The sequence below is a fragment of the Thalassophryne amazonica genome, chromosome 3, assembly GCF_902500255.1.
Source record: "Thalassophryne amazonica chromosome 3, fThaAma1.1, whole genome shotgun sequence".
In the NCBI taxonomy this organism is placed as follows: Eukaryota; Metazoa; Chordata; class Actinopteri; order Batrachoidiformes; family Batrachoididae; genus Thalassophryne; species Thalassophryne amazonica.
This window is the reverse complement of record NC_047105.1, coordinates 14,410,645-14,431,852: the sequence shown is the minus strand read 5'-3', so window position 1 is coordinate 14,431,852 and position 21,208 is coordinate 14,410,645. Positions and strand designations below refer to the sequence as shown.

Below are 21,208 nucleotides of genomic sequence, written 5' to 3'. Positions count from 1 at the left end.
TTACAAAGCCACTACTAATGTCACACATCACTATTTTCTCCTTTTCTGCCTCTTGTTCTCTTATTTTGCTTTATTTTTTTCTTGCTGCTGCTTCACTGCCTGTCTTTATGTCTCACTTTTGGTCTCATCTCTTTTTTTTCCCTCCCCTTCTCCCCAACAGAAAATCCAAGTATGATGAAAAACACACAGAATCTCAACAGTAAGTATTTTTAACCTTTTTAGTGTTTTCATGTTTGAATTGCCGTGACCATTAGTAGAGGAGGGCAGAGGTTATGTGATCACCCTTTCTTTTTGGACATAATATCTCAAACAGTACTGGATGGATTTTAACAAATGTTTGATTTGGAATGTTTTTTTTTGGGGGGGGGGGGGGGGCAAAGCAAAAGTTGGGTCAAATTTGAAGCAAATCCACCTCAAGGATTTTACTTTTTACAATTTCCTAACATTGCTAGACACCCCCTTTTTTTAAATGAATTTTCAAAAATGTTCTCGACTTCTATAATCTTGTGTGGACAAACAAGTAGACTGTTGGGCCTTGGCAGAAGGGGGCGCACCACGAGCACCCTCTAGCTGCGGCTGAAACACTTGATCATCATAATTGCAGGGCTCCGTGATCTGACGCGAGAAGAGATGTGACAGCTGTGTCCGTTCCCTCAGAATTCTGATCCGAGTGCAACTCCAACGTTTGCAGTATTAACGGGTTTTCTCATTTCGTCCTGAATGCATCACCCCGCATAGACTGCAGGAGAGTGGTTCAGTCGGGATTAATCTTTGCCAATGTTCAGTCGCACAACAGCAAACCTCTTCAAATGACTAACCGAGCCTGTCGCTTGTGCTTGAGTGTGAGATTATTGGTGTTTCGTATGTGCAGCGGTGCCTCATTTGCAGCTTCGGAGATTATCATATGTAAAGATGAGGGATCGTCAGGGGAAGCTGCAGGAATGCGATGAGCATCTTTCTTCCTCTCCCCTTTTTTCTGTTCCACTCACACTCTCTCAGCCTACTTCGATCTTTCTCTCCAGTCATTTTTCCTTTCTTTCCCTCCTCACTCACTTCTCATACTCACTTTCTACGGAAATTCCGGCCTTTTTCCCCCTGTTTCATCCATTACAGAACATTCCTTCTGCCCTCCTTTTTCTGTTCTCCTCACTCTTCATCTTTGACTATTTTATTCTTTTCCTCTTCACTCACCAGCACTGACTTTAATTCAGATTCTCAGGCAGTGTGGTTGGTGCACATTATCCCGCAGGGTAAAAAGACTAAATTCTGACTAACTAACCAGAGCGGGAAGTCTCGCCAAATGGGATTAAGAAGTCTGAAAAGGTCAAAAGCTGACAGACTGAGAGCAAATATGACTCTGCAGTAACGGCCAATAAGGTGTTTAAGCAGTGATTCTAGTGACCACGAATTTACATTTCAAAGAGTTCACTGAAAAAATAAGTAATTACGCTGCTGTGGAGTGAACAATATGAAATTTCTATAAATATCCACAATTTAGGAAAAAGAAAACTTATTTGAAACTGCCAGACAACTGTTCCAAATATAAGGCAACCCTGATTATAAAGCAATCCCCTTTCTCAGGATATGTTTTTGGAAAAAGACTTTCTGAAGAATAAAACGTATTTTTAATCAAGAAAATTATTTCATTTGAAAATAATGCTAATAAAAGCACATATTATAGGCAACCTCTCATTACTTTTTTTAATAATGTACTGACAAACCCCTCAATGGCCTGGCCCCAGTGTAGCTTTTGTAGCTTCTTTTTCATTACACCCCAACCAGAGCCTTAAGGTCTTCTGATCAACTGTTGCTGGAGGTGCCTAAAACCAGATTAAAGACAAGAGGTGAGAGCACCTTTGCTGCAGCTCACCATATTCTGACAATATACTGTCACACCATTATTTATTGGCTGCTTGAGTGTTGTTTGATGATTATGCTGTCACCATGTTTGCATTGTAACTTCTTAGTTGCACAGGCCCTGTGTTTTGTTTTTGTTTCAACAATAAACAGCTAAGATTATATATATATATATATATATATATATATATATATATATATATATATATATATATATATATATATATATATATGGTGGATGCAAAAAAGAGTCTGCAACATTCAGACTCCATCAAACTTCTTGCATTAAACATTAGAGAGACAAATCACTTCAGTCCAATGTGGTACAATAATTTTATGGGTACTTGGTGCCACTTATTGTGGCTGTACTGACATGTAAATATCTAGACCCTGAATGTAACACCACCCTGTTTCTTTTTGATGTTTTTTTTGAGAAAGAAACAGCATATTATATTTTGAACAACACATCACTTCGTGCCTTCAAGAGCAAATTCATTCAGTTCAATTAATTTTATTTAAGTAGCACCAAATCACAACAGCCGCCCCAAGGCACTTCACATGCGTAAGGTGTAACCTTACCAACACAAAGTAATCTGGTGAATAGTTTTGTTAAATCATGCCAACAAGTTAAATAAATAATAATAATAAAAAAAAAACTGAGTAATAAAAAGGGGAAAAACTCAATCAAATCCGTATTTATTGCCACCATATGTATGTTCTTCAGTCATAATGAAAAAGATATTTATGGCATTATTTTTTGAAAGGTACTCATTTTGCACTATTGATTTTACCCATCCCTAGAACCTTAACCATTACACACTTTGGTATGTATGCATGTATATGTATTCTTAAGATATTTTGCTGACATACGAGGTCTGTGAGAAAAGTATTGGACCTTTTTATTTTTTTCAAAAACCATATGGATTTGAATCACGTGTGATTGCATCAGCCAAGCTTGAACCTTCGTGCGCATGCTTGAGTTTTTTGACGCCTGTCGGTTGTGTCATTCGCCTGTGAGCAGGCTTTGTGTGAGCACTGGTCCACCCCTCTCATCGGATTTTTATTGTGAATAAATGTCTGATTTCGAGCTTTGCTGCATCAATTTTTTTCCAGAAACTGTGAGAGACCTCCAGGTGGACACCATTCGGAAAATTAATATGGCTTTCAGGAACGATTTTATGGGGATTATACAGATTAAGGAGTGTTACTGCCGCTTTAAGGACAGCCCACAACTGCTGAGAGCACGGCGCACTCCCAGCGCCGATCAACATGCTCAGACCCCGCTGAAACAACCAGATCATTTCCAATGTGAAGGCTTTGTTGATCCGGGACCTCGTCTGACTTTCACAAAAAGGCAGGAGACGTGGACATCAGCACTTTTTCGGCACATTCCACTGTTACAGGAGTTTTTTTTTCATGGAAAGAAAAGCGGAGGGACGCACCACGGAGCCGTTCATTACGCGGGACAAAACCACCTCGGTGTTGGTCTCACAGGACGGCTTTCAGGTGGATTTCAGATGGATTACGGTTGCTTTTCAGTCGTGTGATTATCCAATTGTGATTGTGCATGAGCTGGACATGCCCCAACATGTCCTGGAAGGCTTCATCACGGCGTTGCTTTGTGCCATGCGGCTCCACCGCTCCTCTTTCCATGACAAAAACTCCTGTAACAGTGGAATGTGCATTTCATTTCTAAACTGGACGCTGTCTTGATCTGGTATGTTGTCTGACTAGCACAAGAATTGTGAAAAGATGTGGACATCAGCACTTTTTTGGCACATTAAGACAGATGTGCGGAGGAGTTCCGCGCGTCGCGGTGGAGCCGCATGGCGCAAAGCAACGCCGTGATGAAGCCTTCCAGGACATGTTGGGGCATGTCCAGCTCATGCACAATCACAATCGGATAATCACACGACTGAAAAGCAACCAGAATCCATCTGAAATCCACCTGAAAGCTGTCCTGTGAGACCAACACCGAAGTGGTTTTGTCCCGCGTAATGAACGGCTCCGTGGCGCGTCCCTCCGCTTTTCTTTCCATGAAAAAAACTCCTGTAACAGTGGAATGTGCCGAAAAAGTGCTGATGTCCATGTCTCCTGCCTTTTTGTGAAAGTCAGACGAGGTCCCGGATCAACAAAGCCTTCACGTTGGAAATGATCTGGTTGTTTCAACGGGGTCTGAGCATATCGATCGGCGCTGGGAGCGCGCCGCGCTCTCAGCAGTTGTGGGCCATCCTTAAAGCGGCAGTAACACTCCTTAATCTGTATAATCCCCATAAAATCGTCCCTGAAAGCCATATTAATTTTTCAAACGGTGTCCACCTGGAGGTCTCTCACAGTTTCTGGAAAAAAATTGATGCAGCAAAGCTCCAAATCGTTCAGACATTTATTCGCAATAAAAATCCGACGAGAGGGGTGGACCAGTGCTCACACAAAGCCTGCTCACAGGCGAATGACGCAATGACGCAACCGACAGGCTGATGCAATCACACATGATTCAAATCCATATGGTTTTTGAAAAAAAAAAGGTCTGATACTTTTCTCACAGACCTCGTACATGCAAACATACAAATGGTTACAAATAGACCAAGGCGTTCACAAGAGTGTACGCCTTTTGTGGTGTAGGTAACAAGCGACTAACAATAGCATTTGGTGCAGGAGCAAGTTCACAATCGGATCTATTTGTAGTTACCTTTGCAGCCATCACTACTAGAAATTCATAATGACACGTTTGAAAAGGAAACATAGACTGTAAACTGCTGGCAGTTCAGTTTACATGAGCATGATTCTCAATCATCTCCTTCCTACATACTGTCTTGCTGCAGTAATATAATATATACCAAAATTTGGGCTTAGTTTTCATATTATACAGCAGCAGGCTCAGAATAATCCACTTACATAGACCAGTATGAATTAGTGGCAGGATCCTGATTGATGATGGCTTCAGAATACAAAAGCAGTGCACTGTAAACATCTATAATCACCTTTGTTGTTGTTGTTTAGTAGTTATCTTCTGGAAAGTGTATTTAAATGGTATAATTGCTGAGTGAGTAATCCCTTGTGCCTGTATGTTCCATCCTTTTTTGTGACTGTGTATATTTTGAACAGCTTTCCAAACAGATGGTAAGCCAAGCTTTCTTTAAGCTGAACTGCCCCAATCAGACACTACATTACATCTTCCCGTCTGACATTTTCTTATTCTTCCTCCCTCATAATTTGTTTCTCTTCCTGTCTTCAAATAGATCTCATTATTTGTCTCTCAGTCTCTCCTGTAATTGATTTCTCTCACTTCCTCGTGCTGTTTATTTCTTCGCCGCCTCGCTCCCTCTGATGCAGTTGTATCTTCGGGAGGCAAATCTAAATATGCATATCCTATGGTAAGTACAGGAGCAGGTGTGCCACAGCCGTGACACAATCGGGTCACTGTGGATGTGCAGACATCCCTCGCGAGTCAAATTAATGTACGGCACAGCCCCCAGAGGTCACTGTGCACACGCCGGCCGCTTAATGCCAGATCGCCTGACTCCTCACCTGGTATGAAGGGATGAACCACCAACATCAGCCAGTGAAGTCCGCAGCACAAAACGTTTCCTACGACACTTTGAGATCATTCATCTTTGTCAGAACTTTCACAGGCAACTTGTCAAACTGAGCTTTCGTGTCGCGAGCTGAGTTTAAAAAATGTGATTTTAAAAAACAGGTTTTCTGGCATTCTGTGCACAGAGGGCAGGTTGTGTCAGGTTTGGATAGCATACATTTTGAGTGTTCAAGCAGATTCTACACAATCTATTCAAAATGATCACTTTTGCCTTTGAAGATGGTGCAGTGTTTGGGTCCGTGTTGTGATTACCAGTCGATGCGATCATGTAAAGCTGCAATGGATTAAACTAACAAGGTGACTTGACGCCATATTTTCTATAAGTCGCATCTGTCAAAAATGCATTATAAAGAGGGAAAAAGAATGTATATAACTTGCACCAGAGTATAAGTTTCACTTTTTTTCTGTAGGTCTAACTCACCTTCGCCTTGCCCATACAGAAACAGAACTTTTCCGACATAATCCTTTTCTTTACTGTTTTCAAAAAGTGTTCAGTAAACACGACACCATTTCAAGAAATACCTGCGTGAACACAAAACCACTGAAATGAATGAAAATGCTGTAGTATATATGCCAGGCCTGTATGTGGTGCTGTAACACTCCCACTAAAAAACAGAGAAAATGATGTGGAGCATGAGTATAAAATTTGACGGTGACCTCAAATGCAAAAGAAGTTGGTTTGGACTGACAACAAAAGTCAAACTTGTGCTTTGAGTTGCACTAGATTATAAATTAGATAAACTACAAGATGCAGCCATTTACTGCTCGTTGTAGTAGAAGAGGAGTAAAAGATTTTGCTGTAGTAGCTAGAGGTGGGCGATACCTGGAATTTTGGTATTGATCCGATACCAAGTAAATACAGGCCCAGTATCGCCGATATCAATACCGATACGGATACTTTTTCATATTTAAGCTTCATAGATCCAAAGGATCCAAAAGACCTAGGATACAATTTCACCAAACTTAAAACAAAAATCTCCTGAGGTAGAGGGCTGACAAATCACAATACAAGGGTGCGCTGCTCCGTGTTGTGTGACACAGCGCAGCGCTGCTCTTACAGAGAGTAGACTTTGATGAATCTGCGTGCACAGCAGTCAGTGCATGCAGGAGAGAAAAAAATCTTGAGTATCGATCTTTTTACATGAGGATCGTTCAATATCAATACCAGTGTTGGTATCGATATTATTATTAGGATCGATCCACCCACCTGTAGTAGTAGCTGCAATAAGCTCAGTAGCAGGAACACAAGTCTGCAGTCCGCCGTTGTCATTATTAAGTGACGTCTTGTGGCCAGGACTATAACATCATCGTTTCACAATTGTTGCATATAGGTTGTACAAAAAGTACTGTTTTCAGCCTCCTAAAACAACAGTTCCATGTGGACAAAATGCCATTATGACACAAAACATTTGTGGATACGACTAAACTTCTCTATGCGGACGGGCCCTTTGTAACACAACATTTCCGTTGGGTCGAATTTAACAATGGACAGTGTGGTGTAGCACATGTGCACACCACAGCCTGTGCTGTTACTGAACATAAGCACTTTTAAATTTCTTGTTTTTTTAAGCAATTTAATAAAGTCAAATAAGCAAGACTGACAAATAAATGTGCATTAGACAACATATTCAGTATTATTTGTCACAGTATGGCCAAATAAATTTTCAGATGGAGAAGGATTGCTGGACCACTGTGATTTAAACACTACAATAAAAATGTGGGTCCATTAAAAAAATTTATCTGAAATTTTGGACTTTTGTGCATTGTTGGAGTGTGCTTATTATTATTATTATTTATTTATTTATTTATTTATTTTTAAAGCATGACATTTTTCGGTATAATAATGTAAAAAATGTAAAAGAAAAAAAGGTGACTTATGCTTTGGAAAATAAGGGAAATATGAGGGGTGTAATAAAATGCACAACTAACCAGTTGATGGTCCAACTTTTGTGATTCCGATTTTTGTGAGTCAGTTGAGTGTTGTGTTGCTTTCACCGCATCTTTAAATTCTCAAACGTTCAAAGGTCTCACAGGATCATAGCAGAAACACCTGCCAAACAGTTTGTTAAATGCCCTCTTCTTTTTTCCTTCTCTTTTTTCTTTTTTTTCTCTTCTGGCTTATGAATCACTGCCTGTGTAGCACAACAGGCTATAAAAAAATTCAGATGGTTTTCAGTACATTTAAATCTGTGCTGTGCTAACAGGCTAAAACAGCTTACTTCTTCTAGCCTTCTTCTACACTACACTTTCAGCTGCTGTACGTGGTGCCGCTGCTGCACAGTAGTAAAAAAAAACAAAGATCCCTCTTTTTTTAGGAAACGTGTATTTCAAATTAAGCAATGCAAGTTTTGGCTCATTCTAATTTATCATGGAGAAGAAATGCTTCCATTAAATACAGAATTGTATCTGGTTGCATTGCACCAAACTGGATCAAATCACAGTCGACTGAATCATTCCACAATAAAAAAAGTGGTCTCTGAACTGTATTGTAGTCCATGTATTAATATACGTGTTGGATCATTATCTCCACCAAGGAAGTAATGTTTGTCACCAGCATTTGTGTGTTTGTTTATTTGTACTTTTAGCAGGATAACTTTAAAAGTAATAAACAGATTTCAATGAAATTTGACAAGGAGATGGGTAATGTTCCTGCAAATAAGTGAAACCACGAAAACATCGAGCCAACGGGCAGGCGGGAATGATGCCGCTGCGATGGCTTCGTGCATGCAGGAACACAGTGTGAACAGCTGCAGCATGTATAACCACATCGTGCAGCTGCTGTGGGAAAAAAAAATACATGCCACCCATGGGATTCGAACCTGCAATTTCCAAAAGCTCTGATTGCCAGCCAGAAACGTTACCACTGAGCTACCATCGCTGTCCTGTAAAAGGTGGAAAAATGTCTGATATCAAGAAGGACATGGACGTATTTAAGAAAAATAAAACCACACACCATGTAAAAACACTGCATTTTATTGAATGCCTCTTATCAAGCGGACAATACAAGTATGATCCATCTGTTCCTCTGTAGATGACCCATGGTCACAGATGTACAGTCATGAAATGACATGAATGAGAAACAGGGTTCTCTTATCATGTCCACATCTGCTAGTGGTGTGTCCAGCCGGCCCCGCGTGCATGTCCTGCCCGACACAACTGTCTTGTGGATGGCGCTCTGCAGCACAGACACCGCATCATGTGGAAGAGCTCACATGGGTAACGTGACATTCAGATCGCGTGCTGCGTGTTATGATCTGATGGTCTGTTTCACCTGGGGTAGCCTATCAATGTGTGCAGCTTGCGCGCACTCGCTGCAGCCTACTGATATATGTTTTTAAGTATGTCCACGTGAGGATAGCGAGCAAACACACTTGCATCACAGTGAACAGTTGTTAATTCATGTCCATCCTAACACAGTACGTGTTCTCTAGCCGTGACATCCAGAACCACAGATCTCCACAGCCACTCCTGTGGGTGGAGACACCCCCTGTCTGTTCAGCGCACACACCAACGTGTCACTGTGTCTGTTTGTAAAGTCACACTCGTGGGGGCACTTAGACAAATTTCACATCCAGCTCGAAAGTGATTGTCTGCTGACTGTTTTTGTGCTAATAGTGCAAATGGCTACACATTTTCTGAAGTGCCAAATGAGCGGTGTTAGATGTTCGTGTGTGTCACCTGGAATTTAGCCGACACCTGCCACAAGAGGGTTTGATGGGCACTCACAGCACACGCGCTGTCTTTCAGCCACTGGTGTGCGCAAATAGTTGTATCAACAGGTGTACGAGGCATTGGAGGCAGCTACGATTTTGCACGTATTGCACACGATACATGCTTCATGTGCACATCATGCGCAATTTGACCACATTCGTACTATGTGTGAAGGGGCCCTTATCTATGACGTTCATTAATTTTCTGCCTCTTATCTGGGTGTGGGCAGTACACCAAGCAGCTCCACCCACACTTCAGCTATCCTTAACCAAGTCTTCTTCCTGCCCAAGCTCATGGTGCCTCCAAGCCACCTAAGAGATATAATCCCTCCAGCATCTCCTGAGTCTTCCCAGGGGCATCCTCCCTGTTGGACATGCTCAGAAGACCTGTGACAAATATTCTAAAATTTTAAAATATTATTAGTTATCAAGTTGTTCGGCCTCAGGGTGTATGGTTTTCTGCAGGGTGTATAAAGCCATATTCATTGGTAAAACAACTTGATAACGATTTTATCATATACCTATAAATGATAAATGCACGCAGAACACAATTCGCGTGCTCTCCCTTCGCTCACTGCGTCCGGGGGTACGGATGCGGGACCCACAAAGAATCCAAGTCATGGCCACGGAGCTCTGCGGTTGCGGTTACCGAGACCATGCAGCGGGCGCTGCGCATCAAAACAGCGAGCGTAGTCTCTGGACCTGTTGCTGCATGCAGCTCGGCACAGCAGACGGGGGGGTGAGTGGCCCGCTGCGGCACTTACCGAGCCCGCAGACTCAGTAAGCGCATCGGAGTCAGTGAGAGCAATCGCGGTGATGCTGACCGGTGTCACATACAATTCTTTCCGCCTTGCTTAGAAAACAGAGCTTGGAACTTGAGGTGGATGGATCATGAAAGAAGCAAAACACCTTCACAATTTACGTCGATATTTTGATGAATTTTTGATGATTTCTTCATTTACAGCAGCTTCATGAAACAAATGTACTTGAATGATTATCAGCACGACGGCGAGCTTACAGGCTAACCTCCGCTAACACTAGAAGACGGTTGCCAGTTATGGCTTCTGAAACAAGGGAGAAAACAAAGGAAACAGCACAGTTCAGCTGAAGCATTAGTGGATGTACGTGACACTGGTAGGAAAAACACACGTGGAACAAGAGGTGAAGCTCTTAACAGACAGAATATTTTACGTCCACTAATGCTTCAGCTGAACGGTGCTGTTTGTTTTTTTTTTCTCCCTTGTTTCAGAAGCCATAACTGGCAACTGTCTTCTAGTGTTAGCGGAGGTTAGCCTGTAAGCTAGCCGTCGTGCTGATAATCACCGGAGTACATTTATTTGTTTAATGAAGCTGCTGTAAATGAAGAAATTCATCAAAATATTGACATAAATTGCGAAGGTGTTTTGCTTCTTTCATCATCCATCCACCTCAAGTTCCAAGCGCTGTTTCCAAAGCGAGGCAGAAAGAATTGTACGTGACACCTGATTGGCTGATTACTCAGGTGGTATGAAAAATATTACCCGTCTGCGAAAAGGGTGTATTGCTATTTATTCTTTAGTGTTTTATCCAATCATATTGGCGTATCATTTATAGGTATATGATAAAATTAATTATTGATTTTATACAGTAAAATCAAAGTATGTTTCTGGGATCTAATGACCCCACATGATCTTTACCACACCAATGGGACAATTACTGTTAAAAATAAATAAACAAACAGGAACGCTGTAGAAGATGCAGTTTGACAGATTCATGGTCTAACATATTTGTCTGATAAAAAAAAAAAAAATACAATAACAACGGCACGTGTGAACATTTAGTTGACCCCACTCTTGAACATTAAGCATTCAGGAACATTGAATTTAAAAAAATGTTAGTAATTTACAATTGATTGCTCTCCTTTCCAGGAGTAATAATGGTTTGAACACTGGCTGAACTACATACTCATACTACTTTTTTAGTCTATAATCTGGTATCATGTAATGGACAACATAAAATAACAAATATTATGTTGTTATGGGTGGAACAGCAGAAAAAACCTCATTTCCCCGCACACGTTAAACAAGCGATTGATTACTCGTTCTGTTGAATTGGAACTTGTTGGTGTCTTAATTCCTGAGTATTTGACGGACGGCACTTATATTGACTGACAGTTTTGCGACTTTCAGGCAACAGCCATCAAAACGTGTCGTGCAGGGACACTGCTGCTGTCATATTACAAGCACATTCTGTGCCAAGTGGATTACTTTCCATTTATTTTCCACTCGGCTGCAACACCTAAAATATGTGAACAGACACCCGTGCGCCTGTGCATGCACACACACACACACACAAATAATACAAACACTGATATTTTCCGCTCCTCGTTAATAAAGCGTGCTTTGATTCCCAGGTAGCTGTCATTGTTTATCGATGTGAGTCTGCGTCACCACGTTACTTTACCATACTGGTTTGTAATTTGCCAATTCAAATTTGTGATGCAGTAAATCTTACTTTTCACGTCAGATTTCAGGCAGCTGTAAAGATTCCTCCACTCTTCAGCGAAGACCCATGGAACAAATGTTGTTATGACACATTATGAACATACGGAGTGTGCAATAAAATCTAAATAACCCTGGAGACGTAAACGTTTTTTGACTGACAAGCATGTTTTAATATTTAAATAATTATTACAATAGTTGCTTATGAATATTATTTTCCTCAGATTTCAACTAGTCTGTCCATTTCCAAATATAAGAATGTCAGGACCCAATTTGAAATTTAAAGTCACAGTGTGTAGGAATTGTAGGAATGTAGGAGTGTTTATCAGCACAAATGGAATACAGCAACCATCTAGTGTGTTTACTTGATCTTAGACTAATCTCTTTGTATATTTACAGTGCATCCAGAAGGTATTCAAGCACTTCACTTTGTCCACAATTTGTTGTGCTGCACCCTTATTTCAAAAATGGAATACTCCTACACACAATACCCCATAATGACAATGTGAAAAAAATTCCTCCTCAAAATTCTATTTTAAGGAGAAAAAATGAATTTGCTCTAGTTTGGAATAAGGCTGTCATATAACAAAATGTGGAAAAAGTGAAGCGCCATGAATACTTTCTGGATGCACTGTATGGGCCCCCTCATGGAGGCCTCCATGTTGATACAGTAGCTCAAAAGGGACACACTTACTCTGTCTTTTGCATTTCGCAGTGTGGCAAGAAGACTGAAGAAAAAAGAAAGCAATGACTTCTCCCTTATACACTGTGCGCTGGTTGCTAATGCAAGCTAAGAAGTTTGAGAATTCAATTCAATTCCATTTCAATTTATTTCATTTATATAGTGCCAAATCACAACAAAGTTGCCTCAAGGCACTTCACACAAGTAAGGTCTAATCTTACCAACCCGCAGAGCAAGCACACAGGTGACAGCAGTAAGGAAAAACTCCCTCTGATGATTTGAGGAAGAAACCTCAAGCAGACCAGACGAAAAGGGGTGACCCTCTGCTTGGGCGATGCCACCGACAAAATTGACAATACAAATATACAGAAAATTTTGGGAGTCCATGCCGGTGCACAGGATGGGAGGCCTGCAGAAGAAGACACCCACTCCCATCTCTGAATAGAGCCACACTTCAAACAGAGAGAAAAACAGAATCAGACGGCAGAAAGACAACAAATACAAAGAGAACCTTTGTATTTGTGAAATGCTGGGTCATACATATTTATTACAAGAGAAGGCAAGAGAATCCTCACCGCTGCAGATGCAAAACTGGGAAGGGAAACAAATTTGTGCTGTCATCGGTGTAATGCAGTCAGTAACCTCACCACTAGATGACACCAAATCCTACACACTGTAGCTTTAAATCCTATCACTTTATTATTTTTGGTTGCATTTTAAATACTGTGAAATGTTAAAAAATGGTCTTTAGGGTAAAGCAGTGGGAACATCAATCAACTTCAATCAACTTTTTTTTTATATAGCGCCAAATCACAACAAACAGTTGCCCCAAGGCGCTTTATATTGCAAGGCAAGGCCATACAATAATTATGAAAAACCCCAACGGTCAAAACGACCCCCTGTGAGCAAGCACTTGGCAACAGTGGGAAGGAAAAACTCCCTCTTAACAGGAAGAAACCTCCAGCAGAACCAGGCTCAGGGAGGGGCAGTCTTCTGCTGGGACTGGTTGGGGCTGAGGGAAAGAACCAGGAAAAAGACATGCTGTGGAGGGGGGCAGAGATCGATCACTAATGATTAAATGCGGAGTGATGCATACAGAGCAAAAAGAGAAAGAAACAGTGCATCATGGGAACCCCCCCACAGTCTACGTCTAGCCTACGTCTACGTCTAACATCACAAAAGTCACTTGGGAAAGGTTGCGCCCAGTTTGCAGTTGCAGTCATCAGTGTGTGTGTGTGTGTGTGCATATGAGGTATCATTGTAAAACACTTTGAGTATCCATAGAAATATAGTCCATCAGGGGGCTGCGACCCACGCTTTGGGAATCACTAAACTTATCAGTTCAGCTCTTCAACCATGAGTCTGTGTTTGCAGCCTCTTTGTGCAGAGATTTTCTTGCTGCACGGTGCTGTCCAAAATTCAAACTCAAGGCCTGCTTAGCTGGTTCCAAGAAAGAAATCAGAGGTGAGTGCAAACCAATATGTCAAACTTACCGTCAGAAATCCACAGATTGTGCAGCGCGCTAACTCGTCTTACACTTTGGTGTCAGATGAGCGATGAGGTCATATAGACAGAGTCAACGTGTTTTCAGCTCAGCTGGCATTTCCAGTCCAGCACGATTGAGTCGAGGCTTCTTCATAAAAAGAGCATGTTGCAGCAGAAGTCAGTTTGTTATTAAAAAAAACTCTGCTGGCAGAATTTGACTGAAATCTGAGCCAAGAACCGAAGGCAAACAGATGGCAGGGCAACTTCAATCCACGGCTGCAAACTGGAAGAGGACCTCAGATGATGATCTTACGGCTGGATGAGCCCATTACAGGCTGAGATGGGGTATTGATTGAGAAGATCCAGTTATTGCAGTAGGTTTGACGACAAAAACTGCCCGAAATTTCTAAGACGTGATCATAAAAATGTGCCATTATCTCTACCCTTAAAAAAAAAAAAACACTTTCAGACAGACTATTAAAGCTGCACGTTTAACCAAACCACACCCTGTGTCAAACACTGAAGCGCCTGCATGCGATCGGTCTCACATATTAGGGTTGCGTGTGTAGTCTTGGGAGATTGCTGACAACGTGCCAGCAGAGCCGCACCTCACAGTCGAGTCGCACAGCGTCTCGCTGAGTCTTCTGTCACAATAGTTCTACTCCCACACTCATCTCTGCAAGGTAACTGTCAGAGAGCTGCTGATCTCTCCTTTACAATCCAGCATCCCTGCTGTGAGCTTAACAACAATACGTACGTGCACCAAAGAATAAAGGAACGACTCTTCACTCGACAAACACACACCGGTTTTGGCTCCATCAGGATTACAGAATTTTTCCAGGATCAACAAGTACTGACCCAGTTTGTTAAAACCTTTTGTAAACGCTGGTCAGAAAAGCGATCAAGGAGACATTAACTTTCGGTGATGAACCGAGTCTGAATGTGGCCCGAGTGCTTAATTATCACTTTCTTTCATATTGCGAGGTAAGGCGATTTGGCGGAGCTAATGAATGTTGCTGGAGTTCATTATTTGATGTACTGTACACGTGGAAAGGATCCATCATCATTATCAACTCAGAGAACAGCTGTCATGCTGTGGCCACGCCCCAAGTCCAGAAAGCAAACACAACGAGAATCTAAAGTACATAGAAGGTGAGGTAGTTACTGCCGCTCGGCTGCGTAACTCAAACACTTTTGATCTGTTTGACTTGAAAACTTTACAGAACAACATCTCCTTTATTATCTTGTGGGTTTTGACCGCTGCACACGCACATCATTACCCTACGGTCAGATTGGCTACAAATGAGGGTGATGTACAGTTGGCATTTGCCGCCTGATGGCCGTTGCCAACTCATGGTTACTTGCCATTATTGTGTACTATGTTTAATGATGGATTTTAAAAGGCGGGGAAATGGTAGCCATGAAGGCCCAACTAGAACCCTGAACATGAAACAGCTAATGGGTCTTTGGTGGATCAGGCAGAGGAGGTGATGGCTTGTAACCCAATGGCTGTGAACATGGGCGAAGGCTGCAGCAGGTCCTCAGATCCCCATTGTCTGGGATTTCTCACCAATCAGACCAAGCTAAGGATCTGGCTCTCTAGATCGACCCTTGTGGTTAAGGTGTTGGGCTTGAGTCCAGAAGATCATGGGTTCAAATCCCCACCTGATTGGAAAATCACTAAGGGCCCTTGGGCAAGGCCTTTAATCCCCTATTGCTCCCGGTGTGTAGTGAGCGCCTTGTATGGCAGCACCCTGACATCGGGGTGAATGTGAGGCATAATTGTAAAGCGCTTTGAGTGTCTGATGCAGATGGAAAAGCGCTATATAAATGCAGTCCATTTACCATTACCATTTTAGATGTAGAATGTCATCCTGTAATCAACCAAGACATCATCTTCCTCACTGCTGAGGGATTGCCACGATTGTCTGGTGACAAAAACAGCATTTTTAGATTTAGAGGTTTTTATTTCTCAATACTGTTTACAAAATATAAGAGAAAAAAAATGCCAAACTTGTTCATTTTACACAGAAACACAGGTGTCTGAGAGCGTATTCTGCTACTGCGTATTATTTTGTCTGAGAGAGCAACCAGCGTGTGTCATGTTGATGTCACTCGAATTGGAAGCCACCATGTTGCATCACTCAGTATTTGTACAAAATGGACTTCTCTGTTATTTTGGCCCCGCCTACCTGCCGGCGTTGTCTCTTGTTGCTGTAAAGTGACCACGACCACCGACTGGCAGATGGTCGCCTCTGTTACTTGTTGTTTGGGGTTAGATGGTCTGTTTGAGCATATTCTGTGTTTTGTATGACATGATACATCACGCGGTCCTTCTGCTTTCCTGTTTAATGCTGATGATTTATACCTTAAGTGTAGTTTTTCTGGCCAGCTGATTCTATTTTGGGGTTTTTTTTCTCTCTATCTGGATCCATGTGCTGGATTAGACTGTTTCTGTAATGGATGCAGAACAGACTCTGCTGCAGGAACAGATCCACTGACTGGCTTGATGCATGCATGCCAAACACTCAAGAGCAACTCAGCTGAGTGACCTTGCATTAGGGCCCCTAGTGATTTTTCAGTATGGCGAGGGTTTGAACCAAGGATCCACTGGTCTTAAGCCCAACGCTTAACCACTACACCATCACGTCCCCTATACTATTTAATTTCCCTTAGTTTATTTAAATATAATTGGAAGTGAACAACTTAGAAATGTTTGTCACATGAACCACAATCAAGACAATCAACATTACAATCTTAATAAATACTGCTCAGATGACTGAACTTCATCCGTGGGGAACTCGGAGTAGAGTCGCTGCTCCTTCACGTTGAAAGGAGCCAGCTGAGGTGGTTCGGGCATCTGGTAAGGATGCCTCCTGGGCACCTCCCAAGGGAGGTGTTCCAGGCACGTCCATCTGGGAGGAGACCCCGGGGAAGACCCAGAACTAGGTGGAGAGATTATATCTCCACACTGGCTTGGGAACACCTCGGGATCCCTAGTCAGAGGTGGTCAATGTGGCATAGGAAAGGGAAGTCTGGGGTCCCCTGCTGGAGCTGTTGCCAAAGCGACCCGAACCAGGAAAAGCGGTTGAAGATGAGATGAGATGATGAGATAAATACTGCATACAAAAAGGGAGGGGGGGGGGGGGGGGTTTAAAACATTTGATCATAAATGAGGTGTGGCATTGTAATCTGAGAGCAGTTAGGAGGCGTGGCCACTGAAAAGAAAAAGTGACAACAACTGTAAGATTCAGGCAGTTGGCATGAACTCCCAAGGGGGGGAATATGCCATCTCATTCATATTAGCTAAACTTGAGAAAGACGTTTTAAGATTTTAAATAGTTGTACATTTTATTATTAAAATGCATTGTTCTTTTATAAGCAATTTGCTTTTAATTCTTGAGGGGGGGGGGTGGATACTACGCTATGAAACTGAAAATAACTGACTTGTTAGCAGAATTTCAGTGTCATTTTGGAATATACAGTAGTTCTGCTTTATCAAACAATGCACATCTTAATAACTTATTTTGATCCACCTGGTTTAATGACGGCGTCAATGACGATGATCAACATTGTTTTTTTTAGTTATGTTGTGCTTAGATGCCAATCAGCAGGATATCGATGTCTCTTTGTCAGTCTCCAGATGTTGTGATTTGCAGAATATGACATTGATGCAATGTGAAAATGTAGTTGGGCTCCTCATGTGCATTTTGATCTATTTTTAATTTGTATTTGGAAATGTATTTATGCAGTTACACAAAGCAGCAGATGTGTTACTTGTTGATTTTAACATTAGAATAAGTTGAATATTATATGGAATATTTATGGTGAACCTATGTTAGGATTTCTACGGTGATCCAATTTTCAAATCCAACATATTTTCTGTGTTGATTCAGTGTCAGATTTCAACATAAATCAACGTTATTTTGCCCACTGGGATATTTAAACCAAAACCAGACACGCCCAATCTTCTCGTGTGAAATTTTTAATTTTTAACATTTTCAAGAAGCCACAAGACGGGTGAAAACATAACCTCTGTGGTTTTGTGCAGCTTATTAAACAGAATTATAAATTAAAGAAGAAAGAATTGCCGCAAAATTATTTATGGGATTGTTTTTTTGATTATACACATTTTTTAATCTGTTCTATCTGTAGATGGCGCCACCTGCGCGGACATGCTCGGACTGACGTGGATGGCACTCGTCCTCACAGTGACGGCGGAACTGACGTGAAACTGCAGCGTCCACGACACTCCCTCACACAGACGCACACAGATGCTCGCACACACACAGGAACACACACTCTTTGTCCAATCATCAACAGAACCCTCCATGCGTCAGTCGTTCAGGAAACCGCGTCGCCACTGGGTGGCGCACCTCAGTTTTTGGAACAAAAAATAATGATATTAAAAAAAAATCAAGAGGTAAATGACAATAACTGCCTCCTACACAGCCCCGCCCACTTATACTTTTGTTTTCTTGTCCAACGTCTGCGTATTGTTCCACAAAATCAAACTGACTGGAAATGCGGAAGTGGGAGAGGGGAAAGAAAAGCATTTTGTTTTTGATGAGTTAAAATGTGCTTGGTGTTGACTGAAACGTGATCGTGGAACTGGCTTCTAGGCTGCTCCGCCATGTCGACCACGCCCCTCTTCTACATATCCTGGGATGCACCCGATCAGCAACAAACTGATACTGATGAGCAAACACTCCAAGAGAACACTGATTTTTTTTTTTTTTGTTAAAATATTATTATTATTATTATTATAACACAAGTATTGATTTTTTTTTTCCCTGATGGAGTGGAATGTACAAGAGGATTTAAATGTATTGAGAAACTAGTTTAAAAAAAAAATCTCCTTTTTGAGTGTATTTTGTGTACATCAATGTAAATACTGAAAATAATTAAAGAAGTTCTAAGGGTTATGGTCAGGGATGGGTGCTGAGATTCGAGTTGACTCTTCTCCACCTTTGTGTTTCATTCAACAGTGTTTTTTTGAGATAATCATCTGAATGGACAGAAACATTAACATTTAATTTCTCATTTGGGTTTTCTATCAATATATTAGGTCTCCAAGGACAGAGTTAAAAACAAAATACATTGGAAACCCAACGTGTCTGATGTTTTGGGGTCGTGGTGCATGTGACATTTGAAGATCCTCTCTCCTTTTGGTGTGTTGCAAACGACAGCACTGCAACTCATTGTCACCGGCCTGTAATCCAGTTATTTACGTGTGACATACTATCTTAAGTGAGCGACATTGTGTACAATATGTAACTCTTACCACAGACATTTCCAGTATTTGTAGGATCGTTTTAGACGCCAGTCCAGGGAGGCAGCGTGTGTAAACAGGGTTGTTGCATTTGTTTCATTTCACCTGTATTAAAATGGAGAGATGATGAAACTCACAAGCCTTGACTTTACTTGGAACACGTGTGACGCCTTTAGGAGCACATAGGAATGAAGACTTCTGTGAAACCAGATCAGTGGCAGCTCTAGAATTTTATACATTAAAAAAAGACGTCTTATTTCTCCTCAGAGTTTATTGTGTTCAGCTTGTCATTGTCAAAGTGTTTGCAGGATTTATGAAAGAACTTTGACAACAAAATGCCCTCGGCAGGTCTGGAAGCTTGTTAACCTGACTTCTGGCAGGAATTGCAACAGCCATTGTTGTAATTCAACTCAAACACACTGTGTACAGATCGATGATGTCACACTTTTTGGTCTGTTTTCTGTGCATCTTCATATCGTGTGAGTGTGTGTCAGAAGTGTAACGTATTTTTGTGTTGTTGATTTCTCTCAATGAAAAAAAATGAAAACACTCCATGAAAAAATGCAGAGGAAATGTGATCCGACTTGGAGGAAGCCTGGGTCCCTTGTCTGGAGCCAGGCCCGGATGGAGGGCCCGCCAGTGAGCGCCTGGTGGCTTGGCTTGCCACAGAGCCTGGCCAGGCACAGCCCAAAAAGGCAGCATGGACCTTCCATCTCCAACATGTGGGGTCATCACCCACAGGGGGAACCGCTGGGCTCGGATGCGCTATCCCATGGGTGGCAGTGAAAGTACTATGCAGCATAGGCTAGGTCTGGGGGTGCGGAATATTACCTTGCTGTGGGGGAAGGAGCCGGGGCTTGTGCAGGAGGTTGAACACTACCAGTTAGATTTGGTGGGCCTCGCCTCCACACACAGCCTCGGTTCTCCTTGTTAGGGGTTGGACCTCTCTGGAGTTGCCCAGGGTGTGAGGGGCCGGGCAGGTTTGGGGATACTCACAAGTCCCCGGCTGAGCTCACTGTGTTGGAGTTTACCCTGGTACATCAGAAGGTTGCATCCTTGCTCCTTCAGGTTGCTGGGGGAGAAAACTGACTGTTGCTCCAAACAGCATTTCAGAGTATTCAGACTTCTTGGAGTCCCTGACTGGAATCCTGCATGGGGCTCCAGTGGGACTCCATTGTTCTGCTGGGGAGCTTCAACACACATGTGGGCAATGACACAGACACCTGGAGAAGCGCAATTGGGAGGAACAGTCTCCCTGATCTAAACCCGGGCGGTTGTTTCTTATTGAACTTCTGTGCTAGTTATGGACTGTCCATAATGAACACTTTGTTCGAACATAAGGATGCTCATACAGTAAGTGTAGATGGTACCAGAGCACCCTAGGCCGAAGGTCAATGATCGAGTTTGTGATCCTATTATTTGATATGAGGCTGTATGTTCTGGACACTTGGATGAAGAGAGGGACAGAGCTGTCAACTGATCACCATCTGGTGGTGAGTTGGCTCAGAGGGTGGGAGAGGACTTTGGACAGACCTTTAAGCCAAAATGGATAGTGTGGGTTAACTGGGAATGTCTGGAGGACCCCACTATCCAACAGATATTCAGAGAGCTGTTGCCTGAAGGTTTTAGGTACCTCAAGGGGCGGCAACTCTTGAACACCATGATGGACATCAGTGAATAGGGAAGCCGTCCGTCCAGCTGAAGGAGCCTTTCCGGAACATGTCTCAGAGGACTATGGAAGTAGTTGCAAGGTACTGACAGGCGGTAGCTTCTGCTATGATGGAGGCAAAGCAGCGGGTGTGGGACGAGTTCAGAGCAACCATGGAGAAGGACTTTCGGTCAGCATCAAAGTGCTTCTAGAGGACCGTGAAGCACCTCATGAGAGGAAAATGGGGAACCATTCAAGCTGCATACAGTAAGTTGACCCCAACTGAGGTGGTAATCAGGCACTGGAAGGGCACTTTGAGGAACTCCTGCACCAGACTGGAGTGCCCTCTATAGTAGAGGAAGAGCTGGAAGTTGATGGTAGATTGTCATCAATTTCCTTGGTGGATGTCACTGAGGTAGGCAAACAACTCCGCAGTGGCAAAGCCCCGGGGGTTGATGAGGTCCATCCAGAAATGCTGA

The 21,208-nt window shown here is 42.4% G+C and overlaps 1 protein-coding gene across 2 annotated transcripts in view; it reads left to right on the top strand.

Moving 5' to 3' along the window:
• igsf21a (immunoglobin superfamily, member 21a) overlaps nt 1-19,217 on the top strand; it is a 930,426-nt gene extending 911,209 nt beyond the window's left edge. For both annotated transcript variants that reach the window (XM_034165871.1, XM_034165872.1), the window contains 2 exons: nt 161-199; nt 17,965-19,217. In XM_034165871.1, coding sequence (XP_034021762.1) covers nt 161-199; nt 17,965-18,041 — 116 coding nt within the window. In that variant the 3' untranslated portion in view covers nt 18,042-19,217. The remainder of the gene's footprint in view (nt 1-160; nt 200-17,964) is intronic.
• Nucleotides 19,218-21,208: the final 1,991 nt, after the last annotated feature.